The 27,421-nt window shown below is 39.4% G+C and overlaps 1 protein-coding gene across 1 annotated transcript; it reads left to right on the top strand.

The window, feature by feature from the left end:
• Nucleotides 1–496: 496 nt before the first annotated feature.
• Nucleotides 497–27,421, top strand: LOC129774383 (regulator of nonsense transcripts 2). Its single transcript, XM_055778118.1, has 4 exons — nt 497–2,388; nt 25,516–26,305; nt 26,369–26,881; nt 26,937–27,421. The coding sequence occupies exons 1-4, from the start codon at nt 602–604 to the stop codon at nt 27,261–27,263; spliced, it is 3,417 nt and encodes a 1,138-aa protein (XP_055634093.1). The 5' UTR covers nt 497–601; the 3' UTR covers nt 27,264–27,421.

The following is a 27,421-nucleotide window of genomic DNA, read 5'->3' on the forward strand; positions in this document are numbered from 1 at the left end:
CAGAATTGCCGTTCGGACGTATCCTGTAAGTTTGAACTTATTTACATAGATGGTATCCAATCAACACTAAACATTGACTACAGTTGCGCCGGCACGGTTGATTGCCGTTATGAACCAGCACAAAAAACAAAGTTGCAAATTATTCGCCAGTGGCGGTACCACGATCGAAGCATTCCTTGAATTACATTAGCCGAGCCAGCTGGCGGAAGCATATGCATAAAGGTTACTAGGTAACAATTTTCAACGACAACTGTTTATTTATTATACTGCTTCAAATACCTTCGACTAAATCAAATGTAACCATATCAACGTAAGTAATAACATAAACAAATCCAAACTTTTCGTCCTGCCATTCCTCATACGTCTTTTCTAAATAGTGTAAATTACGAGCCACCTGTTAACTCCACCATCTTGATCTACACCACATTTGTAATCAAACGAAAAAGCCTGTAACATAAACATCTTGAACGCGATTTGATATTGTATGTCGACTTATTATATCGGCAAGAGAAAAACGTACACAAGTCGACAAAAGAAAATCAAAACAAAGTTTTGCAGTTCATGCATTTTCTCGAATATTGTGCAAGTTTATCGTGCCACCATGGAAAAAATCACTGCAGAGCCAACAGTAGAGAAATCCTGTTCTTCTAATGTTGATAATCCTATTGATACACCCAACGAGACTGACAAAAAGGAAATCGCAGAATATATTGCTGAGCTGTGTTCCAAGTATGAGCACAAGTCAATTCTTCGATCGCAAAATTTCTCCCCCGAGCGTCCACCGGAGACATTTTTCACAAAATGCGACTCGAGTTTAAAGAAAAATACAGCATTCGTGAAAAAACTGAAGCAATTCACCGCATCTCAGCTGGACGGATTGTTGAAGGACATGGCCACACTCAATCTGACGAAATATATTTCCGAAGTTAGTGCGGCGATTGTCGATGCTAAACTGAAGATGAGTGATGTTGGACCGGTGCTAATTTTGTGTAGCAAATTACACCAAACGTATGCGGATTTTAGCGGAAGTTTTTTCGAAAACTGGCAGAAGATTCTCTCGATCAAGCCCGGGGAGAAAATAAACAATCCCAGCAAGATGAGAGTGGATTTGAGATTTTACGCAGAACTGATCAGCATTGGGATTTTTGTCAATAAAGTTGGACTTCCATTGTTGGGAGCATGTCTTACAGCGTTAATCTCGCAAGATAAGGAAGAGCATAGTAATCTATCTATTATATTGTCCTTCTGTAGACATTGTGGTGATGAATATGCTGGTCTAGTACCCAAAAAAATGCAAGAGTTGGCCAAACAGCTTTCTTTTTCGATACCCGCTTCCAATTTGCTGACTCCAGATAAGCAACAAAATCTGAGAAATCTTCTGAAAGATTATTATCAAACATTGTGCGACCATTTGATAAACGAACACAAACAGCTACAATATGCGGAAAAATCCAGGAGGAAGATGTTGGAATCGAAAGGAGAAGTTTCCAATGATAAAAAAGAGCAAATTGAAATGCTGCAGAATAATTACGATAAACTGTTTTCTTCCACCCAAACGCTGGCCGATTTGTTGAATGAAGCTCTACCGGAACTTACGGTAGAAATAGAAACATGTCCCACGGAAGGAAATGTAATAGACAGCATTGGCGATGAACAGTTTGCCAGTCTCGATCCATGGGGTGATGAAGATACGCGTAATTTTTACGTTAACCTTCCAGATCTGCGTCAGTTCTTGCCGAATTATTGTGGCAAGAAAGAGGAAATTGTTCCCGATGAGCCTGCCATAACGGAAGATGTACTTGACATGGAGGTGGAGCCAGAACCGGAGTCGGAAGAAATCACAGATCCGCTTTCGGAGCTTTCGGAGGCAGCGGAAGTGGAAGAGGAACCCACGACAGCTCCGAGCACTCCGCATCACTACGCCAATCGCGAGTATTTTGAAACGTTTATCAACAATTTGCAGAACTGTGTCAACACAGAACTGATCGATTCGGCTGCCATTGACTTCTTGCTTAATTTGAACACGAAAAATAATCGCAAAAAAATTGTAAAGACATTGTTCAGTGTCCAACGGACACGGCTCGATCTGTTGCCGATGTATGCTCGTTTTGCTGCAATCGTTAATTTGGTGTCTCCGGATGTGGCGATCGATTTGTGTCAGATGTTGAAGGTCGATTTCAAGTATCAAATCAAAAAGAAGGATCAAATCAATATTGAGACGAAAATAAAGGTCGTGAGGTACATTGGAGAACTTGTCAAGTTTGGAATATACAACAAAATTGAAGCGCTGTTCTGTCTGAAATGTTTGCTGCTCAACTTCCAACATCACCATATTGAGATGACATGCGCGTTTCTGGAGGTTTGTGGAATTTATCTTTACAATTCGAGGTGAGTGTCATTCATTCTGATCGTTTGTACTCTGTTCTTGTCTCTATTTCGGATAAAACTCAATAGAAGTTGTTTAAGGTTAGTGTTGAGAATAAGTTGGGTCCGGAAAATACAAGAAGCGCTAAAACCGAGGATTAAAATAATTGGATTTAGCGAACAATTAAATAAAAATATATTTTCAAAAATTCTTTATTTGAGTATCTTTCAGCCTCCTAAACTAGTTCGCCTCTATAGTGTCGGCAGTATTCATTGCCGCAAGGTTAAAAAATTTCATAGATTATACACAAAAAATAACAAATTGACTGCATAAATTTGAACTTGAAATTACATCGAAATAAGAACGCATTAAAACATTTTCGAAATAATCACCTGCTGGACCAAATGCTAAGGATGTCTATGGCCTCAGTCCAGTGGAGAGGAATCCGTGCCGAAGATGCCGGAGCGTTTTATTCCGTGACCGGAAAAAAGTCACAGGAGGGTTATGGCCGAGACTCGACCGCATAGTTGACGTAGGATTCCGTTAGGCTATCTGTTGATTTTGGATATGTTAAAGAATTACATCGTTAAACTCTTTGATAATGATTTGGTGGCTCTGAAAAGGGCCGTTTTGTTTGGTTGTTGGGTATTGTTTGTTCACTCCACCAGTGTTTACCGAGTGATGATGACAGAAGGATGGTAAACAGTTGTAGGATGGTGCGTATCAGATAAAAGGTCTTCTGTGTTTTGTGTGGATTAGATAAAGAAAAAACTCGAAAATTCCAATCTATTTTCATCGATTTTAGTGCTAACGTATGCATTAAAAAATGAACTAATTTCGGATGTTTATTAAAAAAACAGGAAGTGGGTATACCTATGGTATAACCGCAAGGGTGACGTAGGACTATCGTTGATTTAGAGATCATTTGTTTGAAGTTGAATCTAAATCCATTCTGAATGAATGAATAAATGAATATTTGGGGGACTTCGAAAACGAGAGCGTTACGTTGGAGGCACAAGGTTTTATGCATCCAATATAGGATACGAAAAACCTTGTTCTGAAGAATAATCTTCAGAAACTTTCCTGCTAAACTGCACTTGATTGACAAATCACAAACCCAAATGTATTATATGGATATTTTATGGATAGAAAACATTAAAATAAACTCTTTCGCTTGAATGTTATTTTCAATTCCAAGGGGAACTGGCAGATTATTTTCCAGCAACGATTAGATATTTCCACATTTTCCTCGATACTGGAAGCCCACCAGTGGTTTATGCTAACTCGATAACCATCTGTTAATAGCACTTGATTGAAACATATTTGGTCACAGTGTTACATGGATAGAAAACATTCAAATAAACTCTTTCACATGAATGTATTTTTAAATTCCCAGAGGAACTGGCCGATTATTTTCCGGATCTTTCTCGATGCTGAATGGCATCCAAACGGAAAGAATTCCGTGCGTGTATGTGTGTGTGTAGCGGCTGCTTCGATGGTCACCTTCTCTTCTCCTGAAGGATCGGCTTCTCTGTGCTCCCTCACAGTTTCAAACAAACTGCTTGCGTTTCAGGGCAGATCTCGAATCCTTCGCCGTCCAGCACCCTCAGCAACGATGTTGTCTTGTCGATGTCCTCACGAAAAATAAATGCGTCTCACCACCAGAATATCGCTTAAGTATGCTTTTTGTGCGTGATTGAATCGAGAGAAAGCGTGGTTTACGATGGCAATTTGGAAGGCAAACTAGAGGGGAATGAACTCTCTGAGCTCGGAACTTTCGGCGACTGAGCAATAATCGATTGCGGGCGCATACAATATTGGATACGGAAATATCCTACTGATGGGGAAGAATAATCTTCAGAAGCTATCCTGTTAATTGCGATTGCTTGAAAAATCACAAAACCAAATGTATTTGGTTACAGTGTTACATGGATAGAAAACATTCAAATAAACTCTTTCACATGAATGTAATTTTAAATTCCCAGAGGAACTGGCAGATAATTTTCCGGATCTTTCTCGATGCTGAATGGCATCCAAACGGAAAGAATTCCGCGCGTGTATGTGTGTGTGTAGCGATGTCTTCCCGGGGAACCGTTTGTGGCATCACTCTCCTCCTGATGGATTCCCTTCTGGCCTAAGGTGCACAAACAGGCTCTTGGTGACACCGTTCATCCGCGCTTTCATGATAAACGAAGAGCTTCACCACAACAGCGACAACATGCTCCAATCGCTGTTCAATTAGAACTGAGTGGATTTCCGAGCGGCGCTCGCTTTTATACCGATTGGTGATTTCAATAGCCTGTTTTGAAAGCAATTTTAAGACTATTGAAACAAGTTTTTGGATCAAAAAGTAACAACTATAGAACGCGTAGACATTTTATCTTTCGAATGAAGTGTCTATCATACAATTTCGTTCAGTTGTTTAGGAGCTATTAACGCTCAAAATCTCGGTCTCCGGCGTAACGCTTTCGTTTTCGAAACTTTGATTTTACACCCCGGTATAGAAATGAAAGACGTAGTCCTACGTCAAAAAACTCACCAATGTAATATAAGATAATTACCAATACCGAACACAATTATCATTTTTTTTTTATTCCATTTATTTATTTTATTAGGCTCGTTAGCATTTTAGCTGTAACAGAGCCGGGTTTCAATCGTGTACATGTACATATGTTTATGTTTCTATAAATTGTAAATTACACAGTAGTTGGTAGTAGCCATGTAGGCGTTAAGTTTTCTGTTCCATTACATTATGGTAGATTACACAGTAGTAGCCATTTAGGCGTAAGGGTATTGTATCTGTTCTTCCATTGTTCAGCAGACCGGACAACGGAGACAGTTGATATTGATCATTGTTGTGTTATTTATAGAACAGCAGCCCGATGTTTCTTGCAGAGCAGAGCAGTTGTATGGATAAATCGATCTTATTTCGACCGTGGATCGATCTCCATCGCTGATGATTGTTGCGTGGACGTAGTTATTCTACAACAACACAAAGATGGTCAATTGAGGGCCCTGAGTTTGAACTCACGTATTATCAATTTTTCTCATCAGTAAAAACTTGAAGTGTGTTATATCTTTGATATAACCGCAAGGTGGACGTAGGACTAACGTTGATCTAGCAATCAACAAGTAACAATCATATAAATCTTAGACGTTTCATCTTTCGAATAAAGTGATTATCATACCACTTCGTTTAGCCGGAAACAAATTATTAACGTTCAAAGGGGGAATCGATTCCTCCTCGGAAATACCCAGCGCAAATAGTCCCACTCCCCAAGCCCCGACAATTGGAATCAGCGTTGATCCGGAGCAGGGCTATTAACGCTTGAGAAGGAATGGATTTCTTCTCAAAATTACACAGCGAAAATAAAGCCCCCTTCCCAACAATTCCAGCTTCCCAATAACGACGATCGATTGAAGCATTCGTAAACAAATAATTTTATAACGCTGCTTTTATAAATGTGATTTCTTCGATATGTTATATAATATCCACTTTGATCATATCCATTACACCGTATCATACCATATCAAATCCATAGCCAATCCGAGTACAATATTACTCGCTGCTTGCATCTAATTTCTTATGCCAATTTCCCCTGGCTCCATGGTTTTGAAATCTGTGTTAGGGAAACATTCCGATTTGCAGAAACGCATGCGAGTACAAAAATACCCGCAGCTCACATCTATTTCGCAATGCCGATTTTCCATGCTTCATGATTCTGAAGTCTGTGTTAGGGTGATGATGATGATGATGATGATGGCCCACCTCATACCCCTACAAAGGTTTGAGCAGGACGATTTATCTTATAGATAATAATTAAGTTTAAAAATATCAAGAGACCAGTATTATAAAAAAAAACGAAGCGAACTGGATCTGTTGCAGGCATAAATATCTATTAATAGAACAGTAAAAATAGGCACAAACTGCGAAAAAACAAACAATGTTCCTATCCATATTGACATTGCCATAGTCATAGTCTCAACTTCAGGCCCAATGTTTTTTTTGAGGCATGTCAAGAAAATTTCCAACCCGGGAAGATCCTTGACTGATTGGGAATTGAACCCAATATCTAAAAAAAAGACGGGTGGGTAATGTCGGGGACATAACCGGAGTGACGTAGGACTTTACAAAGTTATAAAAAAATCAATTTGTGTTTTATTATTATTTTGGATATTATTTTAGAATGCATTGAACTGTATTTCGTAAACTCTTTTTTGAAAGGTTTAATGGCCCTGATAAGCGCCGTGTTTTATGGAATGGTTTCAATTTAGAAAACTTAGTACTCGTGGTTTTGAAAAAAACCATTTCGAACGCCCTCGATGCCGCCTTGTTCTGGTTTTGCCAGTTTTGCCATTGTATAAAGAACAAACTTTTTTCTTCTGCTACCTGATGCCGTTTTGCGATTGCGTTTGCCACTCGCCACTCGCTGCAACTGCCTGTTGTCTTGATGTCCACCGAACCGAATGTGGTCTGTTCTGAATGCGGGTTTTCTTATCGTCGCGAGCAGCTTTTCCACTTCGGCGGCCGAAACTATATAACGCCGGCTAGGTGGACTGATTCACTGGTACTAACGCGCTCGGCCTAGCTACCCTTGCGTGGAACTCCAGACTAACACGGTTCGGTCGGGATTTTGCCTTTCCCTTCACTTTTCCTCCTTTGCCATATCCAACCATGGCTGCTTGTGTTGGTTTGTTGATGTGATGTCATGCGAAACGATGTGGTGTACGGTTCGGATCAAGACGGGTCTATGGTACTAGGTGAGGCCGTTTCGTCACTAAGTTGGTTAGGGGAGCGGTATATGAAAACAGTACGGAAGAAAGCAGAAAGGGAATTATTTTCTTGAAGCGTGAAAGAGACAGACTGATCAGGAGCGATCTTCGGCACTAGCGTATTGTATTTTGTTTACAAACAAAACACAGTAGACTTCCAAGATGACTGAAGAGTGGTTTTAGCAAGTTGGCCCACCTTAGGATATACTTCTACGCGCCTTGGTTCGGATGAGAATGATCGTTACGGTGGTGGTGGTTTTGTATTATAGAGACTTTAAACTTTTTAGTTCATTCGTCTCTAGCCTTGAGAAAGGCCCTTAAAACTCTACTTTAACTCCTTCATTACACCTCCGCCCCCATTGCCTTGAGAAAGGCACTCGATCCCTCGCCATCCAGCTCGTCCAGCAACGATGTTGTCCAGTCGGTGTCCACACAAAGAATGAGCGTTACGGCAGCGGAGCGGGGATTTTTAAGCTGACTGGCTGGCTCGAGAATTACGCATGTGTGAGACTGCGACCAATGTTTCGTTCATATTTTTTCTTTTTCCTTTCCAATCGTGCTTCATTGTATTTCGCTGCTGCTCTGGTTGACCGTTTTGGTCGGTACGATTTGAAGAGCACAAAATGGACCAATCAAAAATGGGCACATAGTGCATTTGGACAATGCTTGATATTTCACAATTATTCAATTATTTATCTCAAGAAAAATGAAATGTTATTCGTTATGATAGATGCGTAGATATATTTCCTATCAATTGATGCAAAAACCTTTGCGATCTATTGAGAAATGCTCGAGTTATAAGCGTTCCAAATCTTGCATTTTTTCCTACTTGTTCAGTGCCTAGATTTTCATTTCACCCCCTATATCTTCCGGTTAGACGTAGTCCTACGTCAAAAGTTTCTACTTAGAACATGAAAGAGATCTGCTACAATTAGAAATAATCGATATAACCATCTGATGAAAGATAGTTTACGACAATTCCGAATGAGCTATCCCAATTCCAGTTTCCACTCCAGACCCTATATAAAAATTTCATTATGTGTCAGTTTTCTGCCAGTGTTCATTATTAACATTTGTCCAGACCCACCAAACGCGCGCGAGGCTCAAACTTTCGTAGACAACGCTAATTTTTTTTTTTTTTTTTTAATAATAATCTACAATTTTAACAAATTTAACAATACAAATTTAACAACAAAAAAAAACATCATCATCATCAGTACGAACATGGCAGTTTGAGATACCTGTAAATATTTTTCTAATTTCAATTGATATTAAACATTAATAAATCATTTGACAAAAAATTACGAGAACCTGTTTACAAAACAGATTTTACGTGGGAAATACACATTCTCTTAAACTCTGCCATTGTTGCCGCACGTTTTATTTCTCTGGGCATCGAATTGAAAAAATGTATTCCTTTGTATAACAACGAGTTCTGCGACCTACTGAATATAAAGTTAGGTGTTCTTGCATCATCCGCGTTTCTAGTATTGTATCTATGAACATCACTTCCTCTTTCAATTCGATCACACAAGTATCGAGGCAGCATACCGTTTAAAATTTTGAAGACGAACACCATTGTCAAGTAATAAATTCTTTGCTTCACAGATAGCCACTGTAGCGCGTCCAACATCAAATTAGAGGAAGTGTATCTACTACATCTTAAAATCAAACGCATAATCTTATTTTGTAAATGCTGCAATCTCGTTAATTGTGTATTGTTTGCAAGGAATAGGATCGACGAGCAAAAGTCTATGTGCGGTGAGATCAATGATTTATACAATTTAATTTTACTGTTCACCGTCAGTTCTTTTTTCAAACGACACAAAACGCCGTATTTCTTGGCAATCTTCTTGATGACATTATTAATGTGAGACTTGAAGGTTAAATTGTCATCAATGATAACTCCTAGGTATTTGATTTCATTCACGCGTTCTAATGTCTCACCATCTATTTCAAAATTTACGTCAATACTGGAGTTCACTGAAGAAATCAGCATGTATTTTGTTTTGCCAACATTTAATTTCAATTGTTTAAATTTAAGCCACTGAGCCAGAGAATGCAAATCTTCGTTTATGTGATCCTCGGTTTCTTTTATATCCTTAGCTGCGATGAACAGGACAGTATCATCCGCGAACAAATTAATATCACAATATCGTAAAACCCGTCGCAGATCATTTATATATAAAATAAACAAAATGGGCCCTAAGACACTTCCCTGCGGCACTCCGAGTGAGTTGCCGATGGGATCGGAAATAGAATCATTAAAACGAGTCTTTTGAGTTCTGTCGCACAAATAGCTTTCGAACCATTTGTACGACATTCCTACAATTCCATTGCGCTCCAATGTTTGTAACAATAAGGGCCTAGAAATTGTTTCAAAAGCGCGTTTAAGATCCAGAAATACCGCAAATATAGTCTCTTTCGCTTCGATATTCTCTTTCCATTTTGCTAACACCAGATTCAGAGCGGTTTCACAAGAGTGTCTCTCTCGATATCCCGACTGTTCCGGTATTAGCAAATTGTTGTTATCTACATAATGCATCAGCTGGACTTTCACAACAAGTTCTAGTATTTTTTCTAATGTGTGCAACATGTTAATAGGGCGGTACTCTTCGGCTTTATCCGTCCCATTAACTTTGGGGATCGGAATCACAAGGGATCCCTTCCAAACCGTTGGCACGTGCCCAGTTAGTAAAGATTCATTAATTAGGTCCAGTAGATCGTGTCCAATGACATGAAAGCAATCTTGTATCACTTTTGCGTTGACATTATCGATACCAGCCGATTTTTGCAATGAAAAACAAATATCTCTTAACTCAGTAAAAGTGATGGGTAAAAAACAATCTAGTCTACAATTGATATTAATCGGCTGTATTATTTCGTCAGGTTCGCTGACCAAGTCAATACTTTGGTTGATCAGCAGAACACTATTGACGAAATAACTGTTGAATTTATCGGCAATAGTTTGGTCTGACTGTTCTTCTGACCCTTCGAAAACTATGGATCGCGGTGTACTATTTTTAGAATTTAATAACTTTTTTAATAATTTCCATAGTTCTTTGCTATTATTTTGATGTTCATCGATTTTCCTCTGTATATATTCACTTCTAGTCCTTTTCAAGACCTGTGAATATATATTCCGCGCGAAGGTGTACCTATTCCAATCATTTTCTAAATTAGTCTTTATAAACTTTTTGTACTTTTTATCTCTTTTGCGTTTGAGACGCAGCAGATCAAAAGAGTACCAGCTGTTCGAATTGTTTAATTCAATATATTTTTCAACCACTAATTTATTGGTACACTCTCTCAGAATATCGGTCAGAACAGCTGCTTTATCATTCAGGTGTCCCGTCATTGCTTCAAAATCCAGGCTTGTCGAAACAAGCTGAGACATGGCTTCTTTGGAATATCTATTCCAGTTTTTAATTTTTATTCTATTTCCGTCACGGTCATACTGTCCATTCTCAATGTACACAAAAATTGTCTCATGATCAGTTATTTTTAATTTGGCCTGTGTAGAAGAATGGACAGTGGCAAAATTAGAATACACGTGATCTATTAGAGTTCTACTATATTTAGATATTCTAGTGGCTTCGTTAACAGATTGTTTTAAGGTAAAGTAATGTGATAATTGTTTCAATTGATTCGAACTTCGGGCATTAAGCCAGTCAATGTTAAAATCACCAGCAATTATATTTAACTTACTGCAATCAACAATGCTTTCCCACCAGTTTTCCAAAATATCTAGAAAACGCTGGTCACTAGAACTGGGGGAATGATATATAATTCCATAATTTCCCATCTGCATGCCTCTTTCAACTGAAATAGCCAAGAACCAGTTATTTTCAACAGCTTCGTTTGAAAGAGTGTTGAATTTGACTGATTCTATTGCATAAATTGCAACACCTCCAGTGTGTTTGGAGTGCGACAAGCAAAAAGCAACTTTATAGCCCGGAATTTTGTACTGATCATATGATTCTCCATCGATTATGTGAGTTTCAGAAAGAAAAACCATCTGAGGACGCATGCTTTCTACAAGATATCGCATTTCTGCGTAATTTGTAGAAAGCCCAGCTATGTTCAGATAAATTATTGCTAACTTATTCACACATTTTTTTTTTTTTGGATTGCTATTTGGTTTGAAAAATGACGCTTTTTTTCTTCTCCAGCAGTCTCCGATAGACAGGACACTGGGTGCTATAAGTTGGATGATTTTCATCCAAATTCAACTTCTGTTCATTATTAACTTTGATACAATTTATGCATTTCAATTCAGTTGATGAGCACTCAGATGTTTTATGTTTCTCATTACACCTTGAACATGTTTGTTCTTTCTTGCAATCTGTGCTCTTATGCCCAAATTCTCCACATTTAAAACAGCGCAAAACACTAAAGGCCTCAACCACGCTACATTTATCCCACCCGACACTTACTTTACTAGCAGTCATCAGGTTTCTGTAAGTATCATGGTCAACTTCAATTATCGTGTTGTATTTATTATACTTCAAGCGTGGATTTTCATATTCAACAACGACCTTGACATCCTTGATCGAAATGTTTTCATTTTGACTCTTTAAGTAGTCAATGAAAACATCAGAGGAATATCGATCACTCATCCCAATAATTTTTAATTTTGGTTTTATTGGCTTTGGAATAAAAGTACTAAACCCTTTTCCAAGATTGCTTTCAATTCCACTTTTCACTTGCTCAATATTATCCCCTGCTGCACACTCAACAATAATCGAGCCATCTTTACCGTTCCTGAAATTCTCTATTTTGTGTATTTTAGGATCTAATTTAGTCTTCAACATTTTTCTTGTATCATCATTTTTCTTGTCAGACTCTATTGGCTTTACCACAATGACTGGACGAGCCTTACGAGCCACGACATTAGCGAAACTTTCAATATTATTATTATTATTTCTAAACATTTTTTCTTTCAAATCATTATTTTTATTCGTTAACATAATTTTCTTGCTCGGAGTGTCCAAATTAGCACTAATTGAGCTCGGACTAACCTGTCGCTTCCTGTTCATCACAGCTAAATTTCTGTCAACATTATTTTTTTCAGAGAATAAGCTTTTCATATTTTCCAACTTTTTGGCAACACTGCTCTCGAAGCATGCCATCTTCTCTTTGAAAAGCTCGTCGAAAGATCTGACAAGCTTATCTCGCTCATTCTCAAACGCGATGTTTATTTGCTCGGTGAAGCTTCCTCGGACATCAGAGAGCGAAAGTGAGATCTTTTCCATCTCCCTTTGCAATCCACCAACGTCTAAAGCATCACCTCGCACGCCACATTTCTGGTCCGACAAACATTCATCACAAATAAACTGAATGTTCGGATTCTCTGTTATCAGTTTCGCTGTTGCTTTTGTAAGCGAAGTACAGCGCCGATGAAATCGAACACCGCATTTACCTACACAAACAACAGGATCATCACTGATCATTACTTTGCCGTCGCACGCCTTGCACTCGCTCATCTCGAGAGTGCCCTGCGCGGCAGCAATGGCAAAAGCAGAGACAACAAAAAAACAATACAACGATACACAACACAGCACAAGCAGCTACGGTGGCTATCCTGAGCGATAGCGAGCCGTAGAGCCGTGATATAAATTTGATTTAAAAACGCACAACAATTATCAGCATGCACTCAATAGGTACTTATCCTGATAATATTTAAAATTCGCCGTCGGTGGAACAAATTTGTTCTAATTCCAGCCGTCTATTTCCCACAAAAAACACTTTAAATTCAGCACTATAAAGATACACAAACCACCATGTTCGCTGATGTGTGATGTGCTCCCGTGGCCGAGTGGTTAGCGTCCCACACTATCATGCCGGGGTTCGGGTTCGGTTCCCGTTCTGGCCGGGGGATTTTTCGTCAAAGAAAATTCTTCCGACTTACACTGTGATCATGCGTATTCTAGAGCTTGCCACTCCAGAGTGCATTTAAGGCGTTTTATTCGGCATAGAAATCTCTACCAAGTATTACTAATAAAATGACGCAAGTAATGCTACGTTGAGAAGGCAAAAGTTCCACTGGAACGTTAGAGCCATCCAAGAAGGAGAAGTTAGGGAAACATTCCGATTTGCAGAAACGCAAACGAGTACAAAAGTACACACTGATTACTTCTAATTTGCTATGCCAATTACCCCTGGCTCCATGGTTTTGCAGTCTGTGTTAGGGAAACATTCCGATTTCCAGAGACGCAAGCGAGTACAAAAGTACCCGCAGCTCTGTTTTGCAATGTTGATTTCCCCCAGGCACCATGGTTTCGAAATCTGTGTCAGGGAAACATCCATCCATTCCAACGATCGTACCTGAATCGTTGCGTCTCGTTCTCCGGCGTAACGCTTTCGTTTTCGAAAGTTTGAACTTACACCCCAGTATAGAAATGAAAGACGTAGTCCTACTTCAAAACATGATACTTCAATATAGAGAAAACATATTTGAAATGGAAAAGGTAATTTTCTTTTATAATTTTTACTTTCTGAGTGTCTATTCAACCCAATGCGAATTTTAATTGGACTAACAACAACTAATACTATATGTAGAGCATATGGGAAATCACTTTTTCTAATATTTCTTCACTTTTCCAATTTTTTTCGCCGTATGAACTTTCCTTGAGTGAAACACAACAGACAGCTTAAATCGGACGATCCATTCTCGAGCGGGAACACACATTGGTTTTTTATTTATGAAAATTGAAACGAATCGTTTCATATATTAAATCATTTTCAACACAACTGCTACCATATACAATTTTACACTTACACTGCTAAATGCTAAATTTTTCACAATACACGATCGGTCATTAATATGAAATTTCACGAAGCAACCAACATTAAAGTCCCAATGAATTTTATTTGCTAGAATTAATCGTATCACTCATCTTGCATGCAATATCAAAATGCCCCCGATTTGCATATATTTGCAATGCCGATTCCCCCAGGCAGCTTGATTTTGATGTCTCTTTTAGGGACCCACCGCATGTGTCGTCAATTTCGACCAATCAGAAGTGGGTATTTCCGTTAGGATAGGGGTTGAGATTTTTCAATTGTTCGATAGTTAGTTTCATGACATATTTTATTTTCTTTAATATAAAAATACTTTTATGGAGTACCGAAATCGATTGACGCAAAAATTTCATCAATCCATCATGAAATGACTGAGCAATAAGCGTTTGAAATTGGACAATTTTCACGATGTGCTCAATTTTAGATTTTCAATTTGTACCCGGAAGACGTAATCCTACGTCAAAAATGCCCATGAAAACAACTCCAACGGAAATAAGTTGGAGTTGCTTTCAGAAAAAGTGCAGTAGACTAGAAATATTATGGCGCGGGGAAAACATCATGGGTGTAAAGCCTCAAAGAAAAAAAACTTAGTGGGTTATATCTATGATATAACCGCAAGGTTCACGTGGAACTACCTTAGCTTAGCAATCATTCGTTTGTATTGATTAAATTCTTGATTGAATGAAACAGTTTCCAAATTCAATTGAGTTCAATATATTTGCTCTGTGAGTGAAAAAAATGAACAAATGCCGTGTAAAGTCAATTCATTTATTGTGATTGATTGTTCTTCGTTACAAGTAAATTTAATGACGGACCTTTTACGTTTGGTATGATGACTAGAACAAAATATATGTACGGAATAATTATCAAACGTTTGATGAACCAGCCTAAGGCTGAAAATCTTTCCAATAAAGACAAAAAAAATTGTCAAACGATTATTTTATTTTACATTTCCCTCTGAAGTTTACATCCCAAAAGTGTACATACTTCTCGAATCTCGAATTTGCTTGAAACTGGGAAGTTCATTCGCTTCTAGTGTCTGCACGATTTTCCCAGGTTCCTAAGTTTAGAAGATCATGTTAGGACAGACATATTCCACTCTGCACAAAGGCAAGCGAGGACAAAAGTACTCGCAGTTTGCATTTATTTGCAGAGCCGATTTCCCCAGAAACCTCGGTTTTGAAGTCTGTGTTAGGGAAACACATTTCAATCGGAACAAAAATACCCCCGATTTGTATGAATTCGCAATGCCGATTTCCCCACGCTTCATGGATTTGAAGTCTGTGTTAGGGAAACACATTCCAGTCGGAACAAAAATACCCCCGACTTGCATGAATTTGAAATACCGATTTCTCCAGGCACCTTGGTTTAGAAATCTCTATTAGGGAACACATTTCGGTGGGAACAAAGGCTCCCCCTACTTTCGTGTGTTCTTTTTCTTCTTTTTGGCTTTAAGAGGGTTTAAACTTTTCTGTTCACTCGACTTTAGGCTCATTCGTGTGCTTGCAATGCCGATTTCGCTGCTTGGTTTTAAAGTCTGTGTTAGGGAACATTTTTCGATGAGAACAAAAGTCCCCCTACTTTCATGTATTTGCAATGCCGATTTCCCCAAGGCTGCTTGGTTTTGATGGCTGTGTTAGGGAAACCGTAAATCGGGCCAATCAAAACGATGCAGTTAGGGCGTTTAGATAACGCCTAATATTTTACAGTTATTCAATTGTTTATCTAATGAAAAACAACATTTTGTTAGTTGCGATAGATGCGTAGAAATATTCCCTATCAAGTGATGCAAACATCTGTCCTATCCAGTACGAAATGTTCGAGCTATAAGCATTCGAAATCTTTCATTTTTTCCTGCATGTTCTGTGTTTAGGTTTTCATTTTACCTTCCATATATTCCGCTTAGATGTAGTCCCACGTCAAAAAGCGTAATTTCTATTCCTTTAACCCTTTCCCGTACAACATCGAGTCTCACTCGTGGTGTACTTGCATAACATAGGGCGCCAAAACACTCAGCAGAGTAGTGAAATCACTTGATGTGTGACGTATTAAATAATACGGGAAGGGGTTATCGAGGATAAGGAATCGAGGTGGCCCAAGCCGCCAAGATGACACGATCCGAGTCGACCGCTGACCCGCCGACGGAAGTGGTGGTGGGGAAACATAGGATACGATCCTTTAGCAAGGTTGGTTAATTATAGGTTAATAATACACCCATACCTCGCTCTATGGCCTAAATACGTTCCACGAAATTTGGCCGAAAGCGAAAAGCCGTATAAGGAATCAACTATACAAATTCTAATACAAATTCAATCAGATCGGTTCCAAATTTTCTAGATATATAACATAGTTTATCATTCAAAATGCATTTTATCTTTTGACGTAGAACTACGTCTTTCGGGAAGAGTGTCAAATCAGGAAACAGGTCACGTTTTGACGTAGGACTACGTCTTTCATTTCTATACCGGGGTGTAAAATCAAAGTTTCTAAAACGAAAGCGTTACGCCGGAGACCGAGATTTTGAGCATTAATAGCTCCTAAACAAATGAACGTAATGGTATGATGAACACTTCATTCGAAAGATAAAATGTCTACGCGTTATATACTTGTTACTTTTTGATCCAAAAACTTGTTTCAATAGTCTTAAAATTGATTTCAAAACAGGCTATTGAAATCACCAATCGGTATATAAGCGAGCGCCACTCGGAAATCCACTCAGTTCTAATTGAACAGCGATTGGAGCATGTTGTCGCTGTTGTGGTGAAGCTCTTCGTTTATCATGAAAGCGCAAATGAACGGTGTCACCAAGAGCCTGTTTGTGCACCTTAGGCCAGAAGGGAATCCATCAGGAGGAGAGTGATGCCGCAAATGGTTCCCCGGAATGAGATCGGAGCAGCCGCCACACACACACATACACGCGCGGAACTCTTCGTTTGGATGCCATTCAGCATCGAGAAAATTCCGGAAAGATTCAATCGTTGCTGAAAAATAATCTGCCAGTTCCCCTGGGATCTGAAAAATACATTCATGCGAAAGAGTTCATTTTAATGTTTTTTATCCATGTAACACTGCGACCAAATATTTTTCAATTAAGTGCCATTAACAGGTGGTTATCGAGTTAGCATTAACCACTGGTGGGCTTCGAGTATCGAGGAAAATCGGGAAAAATCTAATCGTTGCTGAAAAATAATCTGCCAGTTCCCCTGGGAATTGAAAAATACATTGATGCGAAAGAGTTTATTCTAATGTTTTCTATCCATATGACACTGCAAATACATTTGGTTTTGTGATTTTTCAATCAACCGCAATTAACAGAAAAGCTTCTGAAAAAAAATTTCTACTGATTTTCTACTGATGGGGAAATCAGTAGAAAATCAGTAGAAAATTTTTTTCGTGACGACATCGACAAGGCAACATCGTTATTGAACGAGCTGGACGGCGAGGGATCAAGAGATTCATTACCTGGCCTAACCTGACTTGAAACACATACAGTTTGTTTGGAACTTCCATCAGAAGAAGAGAAGACGACCGAGAAATTATCAGCACCGAAAAACGGTTCCATTTGAGATATCGAAGCGGCCGCCACAGCACTCATATATATACGTATGGAACTTCTTTCGTTTAAATGCCATCCAGCATCGAGAAGATTCCGGAAAATTATTATCGTTGCTGAAAAATAATCTGCCAGTTCCCCTGGGAATTGAAAAATACATCCATGAGAAAGAGTTTTTTTTTAATTTTCTAATATATAACACTGCGATCAAATACATGTGGTTCTGTGATTTTTCAATCAAGTGCAATTAACAGGTGCTTATCGAGTTAGCATTAACCACTGGTGGGCTTCGAGTATCGGAGATTATCTGGGAAGATGTTATTGTTGCTGAAAAATAATCTGGCAGTTCCCCTGGGAATTGAAAAATACATTCATGCGAAAGAGTTTATTTTAATGTTTTCTAACCATATAACACTGCGACTTAAATACATTTGGTTTTGTGATTTTTCAATCAAGTGCAATTAACAGGTGGTTATTAAGTTAGCATTAACCACTGGTGGTGGACTTCGAGAAGAGTCCGGAAAGATATCGCTTCTGCAAAATAATCCGCCAGTTCCCCTTGGCATTGAAAATAACATGCAAGCAAAAGAGTTTATTTTAATGTTTTTTTTGTGTTTTTCTGCGACCAAATACAATTGGTTCTGTTATTTTTCAATCAAGTGCAATTAGCAGGAAAGCTTCTGAAGATTATTCTTCCCCATCAGTAGGATATTTTCATATCCAATATTGGATGCATAAAACCTTGTACCCCCAACGTAACGCTCTCGTTTTCGAAGTCCCCCAAATATTCATTTATTCTTTCATTCAGAATGGATTCAGATTCAACTTCAAGAAATGATCACTAAATCAACGATAGTCCTACGTCACCATTGCGGTTATACCATAGATATAACCCACTTCCTGTTTTTGTGAAATAAATTTAACGTTAATAACTATTTTCACAGCGAACAAATTTTGATACTTTGCACACCAATGGAATCGGAAATTCTCTAAGCTTCGTTTGATATACTATACAGTACAATCCACTAATGCCTAAACAGTTTAAATTAATGAAAACTCGTTTTTCCATACATTTGTTCTGCCGATTTGTGTGCATTTCCGAACAGAGCTGTTAATAACGAGCAACTGAAACATTCGTTTCTGCTCGTTTTCAACACATTTGGTTTAAATTAGCCATCCGCGATTTGAAGCCACACCACTTCTCGTTTGGTGGTCATCAAAGCAACATGGTTGCCGCAGAGCTTGTTTTGAGGATTGTTTTCTTGTCGGGTGAAGGAGGAGTATGGAATAGAGTTTCTTTCCACAAGGGCCCTTCTCAGGGCTAGAGGCGGAAACCAAAAATAGAATAGAATGAAAACACAGATGGGAGTGAGCTAGCATAACACAACGAGCGGATATCATTCATGACTAATGCTGATTTCACACACATACACACACAGCTCGATACAAGGAGAGGAAGCCCTCTGTATCGAGGTGTGCTACGACAAAGAAGAGCAGCATACGAGAATTTTGACGTAGGACTACGTCTAACCGGAAGATATAGGAGGTGAAATGGAAATCTAGGCACTGAACAAGTAGGAAAAAATGCAAGATTTGGAACGCTTATAACTCGAGCATTTCTCAATAGATCGCAAAGGTTTTTGCATCAATTGATAGGAAATATATCTACGCATCTATCATAACGAATAACATTTCATTTTTCTTGAGATAAATAATTGAATAATTGTGAAATATCGAGCATTGTCTAAATGCACTATGTGCCCATTTTTGATTGGTCCATTTTGTGCTCCTAAAATCGTACCGACCAAAACGGGCAACCAGAGTAGCAGCGAAATAGAATGAAGCACGATTGGAAAGGAAAAAGAAAAAAAATGAACGAAACATTGGTCGCAGTCTCACACATGCGTAATTCTCGAGCCAGCCAGTCAGCTTAAAAATCCCCACTCCACTGCCGTAACGATCATTCTCATTCAAACCGTACACCACATCGGTTCGCATCACAACACATCAACAAACCAACCCAAGCAGCCATGTCTGGACATGGTAAAGAAGGAAAAGTGAAGGGAAAGGCAAAATCCCGCTCGAACCGTGTTGATCTGGAGTTCCCCGCAAGGGTAGCTAGGCCGAGCGCGTTAGTATCAGTGCACCAGTCCACCTAGCCGGCGTTATATAGTTTCGGCCGCCGAAGTGATCGAGTTAGCTGGCAAAGCTGCTCGCGACGATTAGAAAACCCGCATTCGGAACAGAACACATTCGGTTCGGTGGACATCTAGACAACAGGCAGTTGCAGCGAGTGGCGAGTGGCAAACGCAATCGCAAAACGGCATCAGGTAGCAGAAGAAAAAAGTTTGTTCTTTATACAAACTGCTTTGGTGGCAAATCCAGAACAAGGCGGCATCGAGGGCGTTCGAAATGTTTTTTTTCAAAACCACGAGTACTAAGTTTTCTAAATTGGAACCATTCCATAAAACAAGGCGCTTTTCAGGGCCATTAAACCTTCCAAAAAAGAGTTTAGGAAATACAGTTCGATGCTTTCTAAAAAAAAATTTCCAAAATAATAATAAAACACAAATTGATTTTTTCATAATTTGTTTGCCAGGATATGATGAGTATGTGAATTTGGCAGTTGTTCTGAGCTTATTGAATTCTTAAATTACTTCTAGATTGAAAGTACAATAATTTACACTTATCTCGACATTTAGCTAATTGGACGGACCTGTAATGCGACATATTTAGTTGGACATTTTTGTAAACATAGAGTTCGGGGTCCAAATTATGACCCCACATTGAAAGTCGACACTGTACCACTGTCATTGCAAATGTTCAATTACAGGTTAAAATTACCTCCAATCCGATACTGAGTGGTGGTAATGCGACGTGCCATTGAATGTAATTTACTGTAAAATATGTCACAAGCTGGATGGGAAGAAATTTTCCAACTGTGAAAGCTGTGGCGAGTGGCAAATGCAATCGCTAAACAGAAAGGTTTAGCCGAACAAGATGGGGATATCGAGTGATAACAATACAATAAACTCTTTAGATTGAAGATAATTTTGTGATCCTGAAAAGGACCCTTTTTAGCCTGCATGTGAATCCAACGAGCGAACAAATCGTAATGAATGTATTTTTTTGCCATCGCTCCCTTTTAACGCTCATTCGTTCGTCTCGTTGGACTCGCCCCTCTGGCTGAGTCTGCCGATTTGTCTCTATCCTGTGAGTGTGTACCGCTAGAGTATAAAACACGCGGACCCCAAAAAAATATCTTATTTTCTTTCAAACCGTAAACCCGTGTGGTTGTACGGCATCGGCATCGTGGACGTAACAAAGGAGGACAAGTTAAGGGAAAGGCAAAGTCTCACTCGAACCGTGCAGGTCTCCAGTTCCCTGTTGGTCGCATTCACTGATTGCTCCGCAAGGGTAACTAGGCCGAACGGATTGGTGCCGGAGCACCAGTATACCTAACAGCGATTATAGAGTTTCGGCCGTCGGAGTGCTCGAGTTGGCTTGCAAAGCTGCTCACGACAATCAGAAAACCCGCATCAAGAACAGAGCAGCTTCGGTTCGGCGCTCATCAAGGCAACAATTAGTTTCAGTGAGTGGCAAAGTGTTTCTCCGGCACGTCGCATTAAATGTAATTTACTGAAAAATATGTCACAAGCTGGATGGGAAGAAATTTTCCAACTGTGAAAGCTGTGGCGAGTGGCAAACGCAATAGCTAAATAGGAAGGTTTAACCGAACAAGATGGGAATATCGAGTGATAACAAAAACACAACACCAAAGGTTCTTTTCAGAACCATCAACATATTCATAAAGAGTAAACAGTAAACTAATCCATTTTTCAGGTAGATAGGTAGGTATTCACGTAGGAGAAGAAAATAAAACAATATATTTAAAATATATATTTAACAAAAGCTGTCCCCTTTGTATAGTCCTACGTCACTCCGGTTATGTCCCCGACATTACCCACCTGTCTTTTTTTGTGCTAGTGCGGATTTGGAAGAGTATCCAGAATTTTGAAAAATAGATATACACTGCGTTTATTTAGATAAACGTATATTTCATGAAAGTATGCTTTCAAATTCCAGCAGAGTAGCCTTACTGTTGCATGTTGTGGGGTTCGATCACATCTCAAGCGGATTATAGGAGTTAAAAGGATCATAGTTTGTGATCGATATCTGAGTGAGAAGGAGAAAGTCTGATGTGAGTTGAACCAAATAAACGAGCTCTGATAGCTTCCGACTCTATTCAACTGTTTCGAGTCTTCTGAAGTAATAAAAAATTAAATAGCTAAAAAGATATTACAAAAATTTCGATGCATTCTCTGCTTCGGATATTATTTTAGAATGCATCGAAATTTTTGTAATATCTTTTTAGCTATTTAATTTTTTATTACTTCAGAAGACTCGAAACAGTTGAGTAGAGTCGGAAGCTATTAGAGCTCGTTTATTTGTTTCAACTCACATCAGACTTTCTCCTTCTCACTCAGATATCGATCACAAACTATGAACCTTTTAACTCCTATAATCCGCTTGAGATGTGATCGAACCCCACAACATGCAACAGTAAGGTTACTCTGCTGGAATTTTGAAAGCATACAAGTGGATTGAATAATATAATTCCACAGTTCTACGTCGAAAACTGCGGTCCTGTCGTAGATACAACCCATTACATTTTTTTATTTCATTTAAATCAAACATTTAATTCATTAAAATTTATTTTATTTAAATCAAAAATACATACATAACATAAACATAATACATACAATACATACAACATACATACATAAAAACCAACAATTATCTATAAACAAAAATGGAACAACTTCATGTTACATGGAATATTAGGTATGTATACATACCTAATTTTGTTGTTGCTTAAGTTATTGTCTCGCAAATATTTTTTCACTTCTGCAAAAAGTGATTTTTGAACCAATACTCATTTTTTTGCCGTTATAATGAAACGTTTTAGGACGTAAATCGAAAACGTGTCTGAATTGAAGAGGGCCATTTTAGCGAACTGCCATATATTCGGCATCTTTTAAGTAGAACAAAAGCGCTGATCCTCTCGTTGGGTCATCGCTTAAGATGGCTCGTACGCTTCCACTGATTCCGTAGAGATTTCGCAGATCATCATATATCGGGCAACCACACAGGAAATGCTCGACACAGTGGTCACAGAGTAGACGGAAAGGTCATCCGTTGGAAACGTGCGAGATCAAGCAGTGGACGGTCCTCAGTCTGGACAGGATTCGTTGTTGGCTTTATTTCATCCTAGACTATCCATCAAGTTAAGACTAGCTGCTGAAATAACTATGGCTGTGTTGCTGGTACCTCTGCGGAAAGTATCCGTACCGTCGTTTAAGACCGAGAGCTCTAGTGTTTGCATTCTCCAATTGCGGTGAAGAGCGTTGAAGTTCCCCAGAATGAATATGGGGTCTTCCAAGCATTCTAACGCCCAAAGCAGCTTCCGTTATATTTCCGGTATTGTGCCACATGGCAGGTGTATGAAGATGATGGTCATCGATATAGAAGCCTCGCTTCGGACTGTTATTATTGACAGGTCTGGGGAATTGTTTCTGCAGGTGGGGAATGTTTCTTTGGACGCCCAAGGCAACGGATTGTTGCAAGACGGAGCCCGCTTGGTGTGCCAGTGGAATTTAACCCCGAGTCTTTTTTATGTTTGTTAGGGAAACTTGATTTACCTCGTGATGTGCCATGATAGACAGGCATAGCTCTCGGTCAAGGATCTTCAGTTCTCCTAAGTTGTTGTACAGCCCATTGATGCAGGTTGGTGGGTGAACTTTACTATTGATGGACGCCGGTGGGGAATTGGAGGTGTGGTACGGGATGCGACGATTCCCGGTAAACCTTCACAGACGATAACAGGTTGGGCGGCCGAGGAAACGTGGTAACGTGAATTGGGCTTCGAATTGCTTCCGCATCCACCGTATTCTCCAGATCTGTCCCCCAGCGACTATTTTCTGTTCGCAGACCTGAAGAGAATGCTCGCTGGCAAGACATTCGAGACCGATGATGAAACGATTACCGAAACTGAGGCCTATTTTGAGGAACCGAAAGAGTAGTATAAAAATGGTATTGAAAAGTTGCAAGATTGCTATGAATGCTGTATCGCCCTCGAAGGCAATTATGTTGAATAATAAAATTGAATTTTGCAAAAAAATATAGTTTTACTGTGTTACCTTACTAACATCAGCCGAACTGTTACATAGTAACAGATTTTCAGCAATTTTTTTTTAAATATTATATAAATGCATACATAGATACCTTGACTTATTAAACTTCAGTTGTTTATTTAAAGCCAACCATTTAAGAGCACCAGTCAGTTAAAAAGGGTCGAATTCTATGTTCTTCCCTGTATCAACGTCATTGAACTTGAACATTTCAACAATTCTCGATCGGTCTAGGGCAGTGGTGTTCAACGTTTTTTCCAGAGGGGCTACAGATATGTTAGGCATGGTGTCGCGGGCCGCAAAACAAAAATAAATGTACTACCAGCGAAAAACAAACATTATAAAAATGGAACTCTTTAGTACAAACATTTGGTAGTACTGATTAGGGCCAATGAATAAATCCTTGAACTGAGTGGGGAACGTGGACTTTCATCAATATTTATAGATTTTTGTGTATGAGTTCCAAACATCATACACACCAGATGGGCCAACCAGCCGGGCCGCAGGTTGAGTATCGTTGGTCTGGGGTCATCCCGAGTTGGAAATTCTTTCGATATGCCATGGAATGAAAATGTTTAGGCTTGAGTTGTTCTTTCGATGAGTTATCTTCGTCTTTGAGATAACTAGTCCGTTTTCTCTTCAATTCTATTTGCTTTCTGGTTAGTGGGATGTCATAAAATTACAGATTTAAATTATTGGGTTGGGGAAAAAGAAATGTCGTATATTGTCAATATATGGCAACACTTAACAATGTCTTGTGTTGTACTTATCGCATCGGGTCATACTATACGGCTATTCAAAGACGACAATCTGTGCTACAAGTGTCGTTTTGACAGTGTTGTGATTGTCCTTTTCAGTCTCAAGTTATAGCGCGTCAAAGATGGAGTCCACCAAGCAAGATATTCGCCATATTTTACGTTTTTACTACCTGCAAGGTAAAACTGCAATGAAGGCGGCCGAAAAAAATCGTGTAGTTTATGGACCCGATACTGTAACGATTCGCATAGCACAGCGTTGGTTTGATCGATTTCGTTCTGGTGTAATGGCTGTCAAAGATACACCCCGTACTGGTAGGCCAATCGTCGTGGAAACCGATAAAATCGTTGAAATCATCCAAGTAAACCTGCATGTGAGCACTCGCTCGATTGGCCAGGAACTGGGTGTAGACCATAAAACCGTTTGGAATCATTTGCAGAAGATTGGATTCCAAAAAAAGCTGGATGTATGGGTGCCACACAAGTTGACGCAAAAAAATCTTTTGGACCGAATCAACGCCTGCGATGCACTGCTGAAACGGAACGAACTCGACCCATTTTTGAAGAAGATGGTGACTGGTGATGAAAAGTGGATCACGTACGACAACCTAAAGCGAAAAAAGTCATGGTCGAAGCGCGGTGAGCCGGCCCACACCATCGTCAAGCCCGGATTGACGTCCAGGAAGGTTTTGCTGTGTGTTTGGTGAGATTGGAAGGGAATCATCCACTATGAGCTGATCAACTATGGCCAGACCCTCAACTTGGTTCTCAACTGTGAGCAGCTTGCGAAAATATAGGCTTGCGAAAACTAGCTGTCTGAGTTTTTTGCAAATAAGGAGGGGGCGGGGGGGGGGGGGTGTATTAATGAAGTTGCCTTCTAAATGACAAGTTTGCGAACAAAACGGCGCATATTTGACTTAAATTGGATAATTTTAAGTATGTTAAATAAAGCGTCCGATCATAAATACGACATTTCTTTTTCCCCAACCCTATATTATCAATAAGATAACTCGTCCCACTCGAAGCTTTGTAGGGCTCTCTCTGAAAAATAAATAAAATTTATTTATTTTTCAGAGAGAGTCGTTTACGCACAAATGTCTATCTCGAGCAAATGATGCGTTTAAAGACCAACACTACGATGGACAGCCGACATGCCCAACAAGTGGAGACTGCTTACTATCTGGTCAAGCAACCCGAAGGGATGCGCATTCAGCGCAAGGTGCGTCCTCTGATACACACCTATATTCGGCATTTGATCTTCGAAGAACTGAACAAGTCCAATGTAGACAAAATGATTAAGCTATTGAGACGATTGGACTGGGAAGATAATGCCACTCAGGATTACGCGGTCAAGTGTCTCTCGAAGGCATACAACATCCGTTATCATCTAATTCGAAGCCTTGCTGATCTGGTATCGGGTTTAAGTTCCTACCAAGAGAAGGCGGTTATCAAAGTTATCGATGCGGTTTTCGAGGATATCAGAGCAGGACTTGAGATACACGACACCAAGCTTGCCCAGCGCAGAGTGGCAATGGCGAAATACTTGGGTGAACTGTATAATTACAGGCTAGTCGAATCGGGCAACGTCTTGAACACATTGTATTCGATTATATCGCTGGGGGTCAGCTTCAGCCATGATATCCCATCGGAGGTAGATCCCCCGGGCAGTTTGTTCCGTTTGAAGCTGGTATGTGTGTTGCTGGACACGTGCGGTCAATACTTCACCAGCGCTTCGAGCCGAAAGCGACTTGATTATTTTCTTATATTCTTCCAACACTACTATTGGTTTAAAAAATCGGATCCCATTTTCACCAATGATGCGAATAAAGACTTGTTTCCAATCTTGGTGGATCATATGTACAAGGTAATTGATTCTAGAATACATGGATAACAGTATAATACCAATGTTTGTATTACTCTGATTCAGGAATGCTTCAAGAATCTTCGTCCCAAGTTGAAACTTCATACCAGCTATGATGCCGCAAAAGAATCTGTGGAAAATCTGAGAAAGAAACTCTACCCAAATCTGTTCAATGTAAAGGATGACGACGAAAGCGGACTTAAAACGATACAGGAACATGAGACCGACAAGGATGACACCGTTACTGAGGACTGTACTTCGGAAGCGTTTGGTGATTCTGAGGACGATGATGAAAAACCACGTATCCAGCGGGATGAAGATGATGAAAATGCGGATGATGACTTGGAAGATGATGATGAGGATGATGGGATGAAAATTGAACTGGAAGCGGAGAGCGAACCTAGAGTAGGTCCAACAAAGACAGCTGAAGATTTGGAGTTTGAAAAGGAATTTGAACGGATGGCTACCGAAAGCTTCCTCGAACGGCTCAAGGAACCAATCAAAATGAACAATAAAGATATTCCAGTTCCGATAGCTATGAGAAGTAGTGGGTCGAAGAAAACCTACGAGCAGTTACAGGTTTGTATTATTGCCTATATCTCATACCTTTTTTGCAAGCTTTATTTTCCTGCAGGAAAACAACAACGAGAAATCAGATTCTGTTCCGTTCGTCCTAATGGTCCGTGGCAAAGGCAAACAACAGCAATACAAATCTTTCGAAGCACCTTCCGATAGCCAGTTGGCGGTTTATCTGAAAGATCAAGAGCAAAAGATGAAAGAGGAGAACGACAACGTGAAGCGATTGACGCTTAACATCACGGAACGTTTGGAAGAGGAGGACTATCAGGAGTCGTTATTGCAGAGTCAGCGATCGCCGGCGATTTATAAGATGAGAATACAGAAACCACCCAAATTTAAGCACCCCAAGGGAGCTCCTGATGTGGATGCAATTTTTCATTGAGCATAGCTCGATGCAATATGAGATGAGATGATCGAAACGTCATATTAAGTTATTGTGTGAAATGAAGCGGAGCAGTTAATAGTATAATGCATAAAATATCAAATTAATGGCAAATGATGTTTTGAATTTATCATTATACACTATGCATCAGTCTTTTT

This window comes from Toxorhynchites rutilus, chromosome 1, assembly GCF_029784135.1.
Source record: "Toxorhynchites rutilus septentrionalis strain SRP chromosome 1, ASM2978413v1, whole genome shotgun sequence".
Lineage (NCBI taxonomy): Eukaryota > Metazoa > Arthropoda > Insecta > Diptera > Culicidae > Toxorhynchites > Toxorhynchites rutilus.